Here is a 12,509-nt window from a genome sequence, read left to right on the forward strand (position 1 = left end):
AAACACAAGTCGAATAATTCAACCAATATTTAAGTTTGGTAGTATCGTATTTATCCGCTTTACATTACTTTCTAGTTAAAAAAATAAAAACATAACAATTTACACAATACAGTAAAAGAAAAATAATTATGTACATTTTTATGATTGACAAGCTTCATCAGTTTAAACTCCCGGTATGCCCGCTTGGCATGTGTCACGTTCTGGAACGGCCTTGAAAGTTTCTTGATAGCAACATTCTGCTGAGTAACTGTATCATACGCCGCACTGCAACAATTTTAAAGCAAATAATTATTATTAAATAAATCCAGTAATAGGTTAATTATATATAGCATACATTTGGCTTCTTAATAAAAATGTAATGAAAAAATTAATACAAAATTCTAATCCTCATACAAGATGTCTAAAAATAATCAAATTTCATAATGTTTAGCAATCAATATCTATACACATGCACATATAAATTAAAGAAAATACCAACAAGGAGTAAGATAAAATATACAAAACAGAATGATTTAACAATTCAAAAATATTAACATGTTTTCATGAAGAGTGCCTAGGTGGGCCACCTCATATTTTCTTTCTATATTTTAGAGATGCTGGTTTATACAAGTAACAGACATGAATTAATAATTTGCCACAAAAATTTGACTGTAGTAATTTTGGGCCTGATTTTAAATTTATAAGAGAAAGTCACCAATTTTTTTCTATATTTTTTAAAACTGATGTATAATTTTTTTTCTAAAAGCATGTACTTCTAGACTAAAATTATTAATAAAAAAAAGTGTAATCTTTTAATTATCTTAAGCCCTAGCCTTTTCAAAGAATATGTTCATATTCCTTTAAAAAATTACATGAGATAAAAGATTATGAACCTAAACCATTTACTAAATACAAACAGTAAATGCAAAAATAATAATACTAATAATAAAATAATAGACAGGTTAACTACACAAATGGAAAACATTTAGATTGAAAAAAAGTGATCATAAAAAACCAAATCAATACAAAAATCCTCAGTACACCCAAATGGGTAAAATGTTACACCACTTAACTGAAACATTAACACAATCATCAGTGCAAATCATAACAGCTGTAAGTCACATTCTTTGCAGTGAATATGTTATTATTAAAATCAATAAAATACTTAAGAGATTAAAAAGTACTATGGGTCATGGTAGAAATACACAATTTTTTTATAAGGGCAATTATAACAATAAAAAACAAAAAATAATAATAAGTACAAGAATAAGTAAACAGCAAGAAGAATGGCAAAAAAGATACAGAATTCTAAACAAACATTTATTTTCATTTTAAAAAGGGATGTACAAAAAAGAATATCAGTGTTTTAATTTATTATAATACCTCTTGGGTAGGGTGTAAACTGTAGATATAAAGATAGATTTAATGAGCAAAAAGGACAGTTTTAGTTGTATACATGGTTGTAGATTGATTCCCTACCTTTCTGTTTGACAGCACCATAATAGCAATATCCCAATGCAAGTTTACGTCCTGCTTTTTTCACTGAAGTAAGTGTAAAATTGCTTATTATTTGCATATGCTGTGTATATGCTTATTATTTGTATATGCTGTGTATATGGCTATATTCCTTAAATGTAAGATGGACCAGAGAATTTTATTTAGCAACAAGATTATGCCTTTGTATAGAATTGGTTAAATGAAATTTTCCTCATCCATTGGAATGGTTGATGTGGACCTGGTGACAGAGCTTATTTGCAGTGGCCTCCAAGATCGGCTGATCTGACCCGATGTGATTTTTTTCCCTTTGAGGTTTTATAAAGAATCTTGTGCATGTGCCTCTACCACCTACTGATCTATCTGATTTGAGGCAAAGGATTGAGAAAACTATTGTTTCCATTATTCCAGATCTCGTGGTTAAAGTATGGGATGAACTCTCCTACTATTGGATGTGTGCTCACATTGAATACTTGTAGGGAAAAACTTGAAGAGTAACTCTTTCATTTTATTTGTGATTCTCTACTGTAAGTCAAACTTCAAACTACATAAAATAGTTAGTTACCCACTGTAAAATAACAAAAGAAGTAGAATGGATATATACTCAAACTTACTGTTTAAACATGTTTGCATTTATCTTTCATAATAGGACTACACAGAAAACTAAGATAAAATTTGTAATTATTATTTATTTATGGTGAGCATAAAACTATTTTACGGTAATCTAAAATATTTAAAAAATTTATAAATGCAACAGAAAACTTACATCAACAGAAAACTAAAATACTAAAAAATAATAAAAATAACTAAAACACTAAATATGTAATTCAAATATAAAAATACTTTTTCACTTGAATAATATAAAAACCAAGTTATTTCAGAATAACGCATATTAAATCAAACAAAATAATCTATTGTAATGTAACTACTTGTTATATTAATTAGTAAACAACAATAGTAATAAAAAAGAAATAAGAAACACACATTAAACGAAAGAAAAATAAGAACTGACAAAAATAAAAGCAATCAAGATAAAAAAAATATCTATCAACACAAGAGGATGATAAAAATCTAAGAAATTTTTTAATTAAATACCTGCAAATCTGTTAACACTTTTCCAACTTCTGATCTGAAAAACTGTATTAAAACTTCCTATACAAAAAGAAATGATTTGTTTATAGAAAATATATTTTTGGTTTGGAAAAAGTAAATAATGAACCTACACTGTACTTACTTTTAAATATAACTTGCTATCACATCTCTCATTACTCACATTTTTTTTTATATCAGTCTTTACGTCAGTAGTTTGTTATATTCCGATACACAAAACAAGTATGAATGAAATTTTACAGAATCTGCGTAAACCTTTACATTCCTGACCTCATGAAATGTGTATATAAATCTTATTAAAGAGATTTTATACATGTCTACTTAGAAATATTTTCATTAACATTGTATTTCAAAATCACAGCAGGGTAAATTCATTATAATTTATAATCTTAAAAGTTAATAGACAGAACTCCTTTTATCAGTAATTAACAAACTTTACTTTTTGTCACAAAAGAATAAATGTTTTCTCAACTGTTTATATTGAACAAAATTTAATTTACATGAAACTCTCAAGTATTTTTATTAAATTAAATAGAACAAAAGAATGATGTGTATATCACAGTGATAAAACTAAATTAAAGCAACTGAAAAAAAAAACAGAAGTAAATATTAATAATATTATGTGTACTAAACAAAGGTTAAAATATATCCTGCACCATATTTAAAAAAAATATACACTAGCATTAGAGTTACTGCAAACAGATATCAACAAAACTTTTAATTATTTAAAATATCCTTAAGTTAATAAAAGAAAATAAATTATATTAATATTAAAATAAGAAAGTAGGCTAAGTTTATTTATTAAAAAAAAATAAATAACCTACAGTAAGAATTAATAATATATGATGCTTTTTTATCTTGTGCATTGGAATTTTAGCCTAAAAACAAAGATACAAGATATAATATTATTTATAAATTATCATAATATTTTGTAAATAAATAAAAATACAATTACCAGTTATTTGCACAATTGTGTAGGAAAAGGGTAAAATATTAAAGCCTTTCAGTAGTTTTAGGCAGATAAATTGCTTACTTTGGCTAGCAAATATCTTTGGCTTCAAATTTCTTTGAAGTTAAAGAATTTCTAACATAATATCTAATTGGAAGTATTATAAACACAGCTGATTACTAATTTGTTTTCATAGTCGACAAAGAAAATATTTATTATTATTACATTTTGAAACATGTTACATATACATTTATTTTAACAAGGAAAATGGGCTAGGTGAAAAGACTAGAAATTTTTGTCAGGAATCAAACTTGAGAGTAGCTGATCTAGAAGCCGGTGTAATATCTACTTACTAATTGGCCAAACAGTACTATATAAATAGAATACCAGAGAGCTTCTTCAGCTTTATTTGTCAAAACAACTACAACTTATAAAAACTGGTTAAAAGATTAATAAAAACACAATGATATCACAAGAATTACATCGAGTTCATTTTATGAAAGTCCACAAAGAAATTATCTTATTCAATACAATTTTAAAATAAATAGTAAAATTCTATCCTTCTAGTATCAAAATGTGACATAAATTGTGAATTTATTTATTACCATTCATTTAAGTTCATTAAAAAAAAAATACTGCAGTCAATTAACATTTAAGTAACAACATAACTGTTTATAATAAGGTACACAAAACACAATGGGAAACATAATTAAACATTTTTTTCTTTCATTTAATAGAGCAGAAGACAAAAAGAAGTCAGGAACAGACAGATATTACGCAGCGAGAGAGAGAGTGAGCGCGACAGGCCGATGATGAGGTGGAGGTAATAAACAACTTACCAGACCATTCCCTGAGCTCCAACACCCATGGGACTGAGATTTGTATAGCGGCTGGGAACGCAGAACTCTGTGTCACCAAACTCCACTGTGCTGAACATTTTATCAAATACAAATGTTTTCATATCTACACGTAATAAGAGACAATCTAGAATCAGCTGTAGTAGTAATAATACACCTCACACATGCGTTTTTATCATCAAATTAAACACTGTCTTCGTGCTATAAAATAAGAAAAGGACAAAAAATGAAATGCTAAAAATTAAAAAAAAAATTTTTAAATAAATAAATGAAAAAAAAGGAAAGAAAGGAAAAAATATTTTTTTTAAAATAAATAAAAAGGGGAACCACCAACAAACACTTACAAGTAAGGAAAAATTTATGTTTTGCGAGAAAAGTGCATTTAGTAATTAGTAATAAAAAAAAAAAAAAACTAATAAAAATAAGTATTAAATCAATCAACAAGAAATAGTTTTTTCTTTTAAGTAATGATATAATCTGTCACAATAAGTGCACCTCATGATAACGTTACCATGAGTAATAAAATTAAATCCAAAAATTCTACTACATTATATTAAGTACAAGGAGGGGAGAGTTATCTGTTAGTAAAGCTGTTCAAAGAATTTGAGTAATGGAAAAACTTTTTTATATAGTCATTATTTTTCAGTGAATTGTTATATTGTAATGTTTCATAATTTTACTTCCTTTCATCAACAATTTTAATAAAAACTGAATGAAGTATAATAAAATATTTGTATGTAAAATATCCATCTACTTAGTGAACACCAAAACCACTCTATTGATTTATATGTAAAATTCTTTCGCCAGCCAAGTATGTACATTATACTCACTATGCAACTATATGAGAAGCCAGAGCAGTAAAAAAAAAAATGTGTTTGGAAGATCAAAACAGACAAAATTAGTATTCATCTTAATATATTAGATTTTAAAAACATATGAAATATTTGTAGCTCTTATTACTTCTGTACAAAAAAGGTCTGCTGTAATGGGGGTTGAAAGGGTATTTTATCATTGCTTAGACAGAACGGCACCTGAGCTGAGATTTAATTAGTTAGTTGAAAAATAAGTACTTACAGAATTTTTACTCTTTCAATGTTACTTTTCCCACACCAAAATTCAGTAGAATATGTTTAGGTTCTTTTCTACAGAGGTGTTCAAAGTACAAAATTTAGTATTAATTTAAACAATCTGTTTCATTTTCTCCAATATCTTATTAAGCACAACATTCAGTGGGGATAGATAATTTAATGTTACAAAATTAGATTAAAAAAATACATGTATTTATTATTTGTTGAAATGCATCAAAGCAGAATGTAGATAAATTATTACCACTTTCTCCTCTTTTTTAAGATTTTTTTCACGTACATCTGCAGTATGCATTGCTTTTTCAGATGAATAAATATTTATTATTAATACTTCAATACTTATTAATTTTTTATGAAAGAATATCACTCATATTTCTTCTATAATTTAAAAAAAAAAAATAATTAAATCAATATGTATTTATTTACCCGATGAAGCAGTCCATATGGGAAAGTGGATATGAAAAAAAATCCTCAAAAAGAAGGTAAAGATTTAAAAAATGATACAGACAAATTTTTTTTTTCTTTTTAAGTATATCTTTTTTGTATTAAACGTTTATTAGTGCACTAAAAATAAAAACTGACGATGATTTAGCCCACAAAATTCTCTCCAGTGGTGAATTATATTTCATTACTCAATTTAGTCTGTTTAATTTTTAATACTGATGACAGTAATCAATAAAGAAGAATGAATACACATATAAAAATATGTGCATGCAAGTGTGTATATGAAATTAATGACTGCCTGTTCAAGCAAGAGCATATCTTTTTTTAATGTTATATGCAGGCTTTTGGTCTAAGTCCTGATTTTAACTTAGAGAAAATAACTTTTCAAAAATGTCAGCACCTATCAGAAAAAAGGTTTGCCATTTCCTCATTTCTCTTTTTTAGTAAAAAAGGATTAATAACAATCTAACAATTATAAAATTTTAATTAATTTTGTCCAAATATTTTTTAATAAATTAAAGTTTAATCTTATATTTTTCCAGAAAAAAATATAAAATTAAATTATATTTCTTAAATATAAATGCAAAAGTTTGTGGGTCTGTCTGTTTGCAACAGCATCACGTAAAAACCAATCGACCAATCGTTTTCAAATTTGCAGGATACATTTGTTGTTCCAGGGAAGGTTTTAAATCATAGATTGAGGCCCTAACCTCCAAAGGGGTTAATTTATCAAAGATATTCATTAAAGAAAAAGAAATTAATCCTTTTACTTCATTAACGTATTTCTTACCAGGACAAAAGAGAGATAAATGAAGTAAAATTACATTTTTTTTTCATAATGGATTAAAGTATTTAAGATTCTCAAACCATGAAAATAACAAATGCATCGGGGGTTCAAGGGATAGAGCCTACTGTCAAGACAGTGGGCTCAGCTAGTTTGGACTGGCTAGACTGATCGGCTACTTTAATTGTAATTCTGTAGGAGAGAAATGAGCCAATACACTGACTGGCATGGTAACTAAGTCAAAACATTTATCAAAAGAGTAAAAAAAAAGAATAAATACTCATAAAATACCTGTAATGAAATAAGACAGAGTAGAGAAGAGTAATTTATAATCGTGAGATTCTTTAGGCAGGGTAAAGGCTACAGAGGTGACTTTATAAAAAACAATACTTTCCAACATTGCTTCAAGTTATTCTGATTTAGATAATGTACTCAGTTACAGAATTGAGTAAAACATTAGAATATTATTAATGAAGATGGAAAAATTAAAGCGTTGGAATATTATTCGTGAGAGTGGAAAAATGTTGTAATTTTATAAACTAATTATTCTAATGTTATTTTTTCAGAACTGCAGATTTATTGAAAACTCATTCACAAAAAGATGAATTGAAAATTTTAATTAAACCTGAAACTCATCTACACAAAGGAGAGATATGAGTCAGTGGAAAGGAAGAATATACTAATCATTCATCTACATTTTACTATTTATGATATATTGCAAAATAGTAGTAGTCTTGTTTCCTTTTGTAAGAAAGACACATACCAACAGTAACGGTATGTGTATGCAGTTCAATATATATTTTACAGTATAATAAATACTGAAACAGAGAACAAGGATTATTCCGACAGATGGAAGGATGACTGCAAATTACTTTGCGAATTAATACCTGCAAAAAAAATTATTTACAAAAAAAAATCTTTAAATGATGTTTAACATCATAAAAATAAATTATTTTTAAGTGTAAAGGACCAGATAATGAAAAGTCTACTGTTTAATCAATAATCAAACATTTCTATTGTAAACGTAGTTTAACTAATTTTGCTGCACTATTACTACTAACAATAAAAGTAAATAGCATGAATATTTACAAATTTTTATAATCAATGTTTCACTTTGGTGGTCTGAAATGTGCAAATAATGGCTGATAGACTAGTACATATAAGTTATACACAAAATAAAGACGTTTTCTTTGACAAGACGGCAAATAATTTCGTAATTTAATATTTTCCAGAAAAATTAACATGATTATGCACCACAAACATTTTAAAACCACATTATCTCACATGAGCCAAAAGTTGTACTTGCGTGCCACAATTTAAAGCTAAAGCAAAATTGAGTAACTGGGTTTTAATTTCTGCTTAAAAGCTAGATAAATCAAGAAAGGATAGATAGACAGCCATATGTGTGTTTTAGGATTTTAACAAATTGCTAAAAATTTTCCTGATGATGCTATACAAAGCAAAACCAGTTTATTGTAACATGCAAAGTAATGAAATTATTATAACATACAGAAATATTTTTTATTGAAACATTACTATATATATAAGCTATGTTTAAACATCACAAAATACTATCCCTAAGTTAGATGGAATTTATTTTTAGAGGATCTTTCTTTGTTTTATTTCTTAATGAATCTTTAAAGCCATAATTAATATCAGCTCTTTAAAATGATGCTTTGGTTTGTTAGTCTAAATGTGCTAAATTCAGATTACATAACTACAATTTTCTGAGTTTGTTTGAAAACCTCAACACATTCTAAAAGTTAGTGTGAATTGGATTTTCCTAAAATCCTATCATGGACCCAATACTTGAAAAGAAGGTATGTAGTGATCATTATTCTGAAGCTCTCATTACTTTCATCAGTTAAATTGCAGAAAGTTAATTATACACGGTTCTAACATGATGGCACCATATTGCACAGCAGCTAAAAGGATAAAAGGACACTGTGTGGTGCATTTTTTAGATCACACTGTATGTAGAGTTTGCTGCTGGTTAGGCATTGAAATTACCGGCAGTAGGGTAGGGCTTTAAAAATTTAAATACCGGCTTGAAGGGTTAAATATTAATTAATAGTACAAGAACCAAAACAGAACTAAAGAAAAGGAATTCTGAAAATCTAAAGCCACAAGATAAAAATATTTCAAATAATGTTTAAGAAATTGCCTTGGTGGCACAAACAGTAATGTGCTTGTCTGCTAAATTAAAAGGACAAGGTTTAGTTCCCAGTTAGGGACTGGAAAATTTATATTGAATAACCTAGTTGACTAACCTAGTTGCTAGTAGCCTCAGTAACTGATGCAAGTAAAAATTAACAAAATTAATTTTAACAAATGAGAAAATCACATAAAAATGTTTAACATAAATTTTATGCATTTTTGGAAAGTCAATGGGCACCTGATTACAAAATAAAAGTGTTCTCTATATGTAGACATATATTCCACAATATATTTAATTTTGTTTTAAATACTCTTGTACACTGATTTTGTGAAATGGTAATCTATGAAATTATCAGAAATTTTAACTTTTTGAGACTGCATGATTATTTATAATAATGCAATTTGTTTTGTTAATCCCCAGAAAAAGTAATTTATTGAGCACAAACCTGCGATAAAGGGGCTAAAACTCTTCATGATCAGATTTCAAATACACCAGACAAGAATGTCTGATTTGTCCTATATTTTACAGGTCAAATAAAATCTGCCCATATTTTACAGTTTAAAAATCATTATTGTTTGCTGGTATGTTAATTTTATTTATTAAACATTAAAAGTAGCTTATTGATTTAGACAATGATTTATGATAATTTAATGCAAAGTTCTGAGCTCAAATAAAAGAAGGGCTTATTTCTTTCAACTACTTCATTTTTTACGAATAGGAGTTTGCAAGACCAAAACCATAGTGAGAAGTATTAGTTTCATTACATCACAAACTGGTTAAAATTTGTAACTTATCGGATGACTCCTCAGTTGAGCCTGTAATAGGAACCTCAACCTTAATGATAAAGAAAGATAAAAGTTGGACACAGGCAAGCTACATCATGAATGTTGTGACTTCTACATGATAATAATCTAATCCTCCTTTAGCCTTTAGTTCTGTAAAAATCAAAATTTGTGAAAAGAAAACCCCAGACTACTTAACATCACTGAGTTCTAGCATTTATATTGGAAGAACACTTTTTAAAAAAGAACAAATAAAATAAAACAACATTTCAATTTTTGTTACTTGCCTTCGACAGTTAGGTAGAGATAAAATTTTTTTACAAGCAATGCAGATGTATGAACAAAACGATAAATCCAATTCAGAAGATTTTGCTTGTTTGTAAATATATTATACACGCTACAAATTTCACATGAAAATGCAGAAGCATTAACAATGTGCAACAACATGAAAACATAATGTAAAATATTTGTCATGTTTTAATATAATTTAAAAAAAAATTATCATGTACTTTTGTGTTAACGCATTTACAGTACTGGAGCCAAAAGGTGTAATTAATAAGAGAAATGCTATTTAATATTTAAGTCCATAGTTGAAAATCTATGGATTTAAATACAGATAAGTATGAGCATATTTTATCATATAAAAAAAATTGTAACCACTAATATAGCATCTTCGCTTAGTGGGCTGATACTGATAAGCTATGTGCCCCATAACTTTATTTTTATTTATTATTTTAATTTTATTTATTTTTTGATAAAAATGAAACTATACAGTCAACCTTGCTTTCACCCACCATGTTTCCTGTGAGCTGTAATAGGCTGGAATTTAAAATAATTTTTTTCTCTCAGTCACTGGTTTGTTTTTGTTTTACTTTAATTTCCTTCAGTCAAATGCTAATATTTTAATCTAAATGACCCCCTATTACCAAAATAAATAAATTTGGGTATCTTTTAATTTATAACCATAACCTATAAGATCCATAATACAAGATTCTGTTCTGAATTTCATTAGTTCAAATTCATCATAAAAACTTCATTTATAATTTAACTGCTTTTTTAAGATTCTTTTTATCTCTCTCATACTTTTCATATTTTCCTTCTAATAATACCTAATACTGTACATCACATGCATACACTCTTCTTGTTTGTGCCAGTCTCCTTCCGATGTCTTCCTAACATCCTCCATCTTAAAAAATTATACAAATCCAAACAAAGTAAGTTGATATTTAATTCTCCATTATTCCCATTTCCATCGCATTTTATTCACTTTACTTTACTCCAATTTTTTTTTACTTTTAGACTTAAGTGAAATAAACTTTTAAATAAGTTGATATATTTAGTATTTCTTCTAAATCATTTTTTTCTGAAAAAAGAGTATTGTCATCAGTGAATCTTAATACATGCTTCCTTTTCTAGGGTTCATATTTGCCTCAAAAGAATTTTTCTTTGATCTAGAATTATTTTTTCTACACATAAGCTATTAATACAATAAGAATAAACTACACTCTTAAACGTGCTCCTTAATGTATTTCAGCTCTTGCAACTAATATAATTCACCAATGTTATCCTTATGTTACACATTATATGTCATTGTACATTATTATATGCCATCTCAAGATCTACAATGCTATTTAGGTACCTTTATTATTTCTCCGCCGGCTTATTAGTTAATATGAATACCATGATGTTATTACAAGGGATATCTCTAAAGTAAAGACTGCTGGGAAATTCCTCTCCTTAAGGTGTGTGAACCTGTGTCGTTCATGACTACGCTAGTAATGTACACACTGCATTGTTGTCTGCAAGTCGTCATGTTGTAGTACCTTTGATTACGTATGAGTTGTTACGTTATAAAATGAATAGAAAAATCGATGTTGCCGCCGACTGTGAAATATGTGGAGTCATATGTTTTTTAAACCATCAAAACATTAAGTTGACTGAGATTCATAGGCAGTTGGTTGCTGTGTATGGTAATACTGCAATGAATGAAAGAAACGTCTGAAAGGATTAGAAAGAAAGGTGTGAAAGGATTAGAAGTAACAGAATTAATGTGCACTATTAAGAACGTTCGGGGAGACCCTCAATAATCACGAGGACTAAAAGAAACATGTCGATCATGAAATCAGAAAAAACGGTCTCTCAACGATTTCCAACCTGGCTCTTCTTTTTCCTGATGTTTCAAGAGCTGTTATTGGTTGCATTGTTCATTACCGTTTAGCATTCAAAAAGGATTGCACATGTTGGGTGCCACATGTCTAAACAGAACGTCACAAAAAAATTCAGAATGGGATCTGTTTTGGAATTTTTGATGTACTACACAGAAAAAGGTGATGAGTTCCTCAATTCAGTTGTTTCCGGCGATGAAACATGGATTTCGTATTACACACCAGAGAAAAATGGCAGTCAAGTGAGTGGTGTCATCCTCAATCACTAACCAGACCAACAAAGGTCAAGCCACAGCCATTTGAACGCAAACTGATGGCCACAGTCTTTTGGGTTCGGTTTGGCGTACTACCAATAGATTTCATGTCGTGTGGAACGATTATAAGTGCAGAAGCCTACTGTGAAACTCTAAGTTACAGCATGCCATTCAAAATCGGCGACATGGGTGACTGACCAACAGCGTCGTTCTGCTGCACGATAATGCACGTCCACATGTTGCGGGTCTGATAGGTGATTTACTGAGAATATTTAGATGGGAAATTTACGATCACCCACCATATAATCAGTTCCTTTTGATTACCATTTGTTTTAGAAAATGAAAGAATTCTTGAGTAGTAACCAATTCACAGATGACGATGAACTTAAAAATACTGTTAATCAGTGGCTAAATGGACTGGCGGCAGAAGAATATGACGAGGGTATAT

General features: G+C 28.4%; 1 protein-coding gene across 6 annotated transcripts in view; it reads right to left on the minus strand.

Annotated features, from left to right (window-relative positions):
- Nucleotides 1–12,509, minus strand: part of LOC142325825 (stress-activated protein kinase JNK) — a 526,820-nt gene that overhangs the window by 42,413 nt on the left and 471,898 nt on the right. For 5 of the 6 annotated variants that reach the window (XM_075367879.1, XM_075367996.1, XM_075367906.1 and 2 more), the window contains one exon: nt 135–264. In XM_075367879.1, the coding sequence (XP_075223994.1) occupies nt 135–264 (130 nt within the window). Of the gene's footprint in view, nt 1–134; nt 265–4,371; nt 4,591–12,509 lie in introns of all 6 variants that reach the window. The other variant, XM_075368163.1, reaches the window with a different exon arrangement.

The sequence above is a fragment of the Lycorma delicatula genome, chromosome 1 (genome assembly GCF_047948215.1).
Source record: "Lycorma delicatula isolate Av1 chromosome 1, ASM4794821v1, whole genome shotgun sequence".
Classification (NCBI taxonomy): Eukaryota; Metazoa; Arthropoda; class Insecta; order Hemiptera; family Fulgoridae; genus Lycorma; species Lycorma delicatula.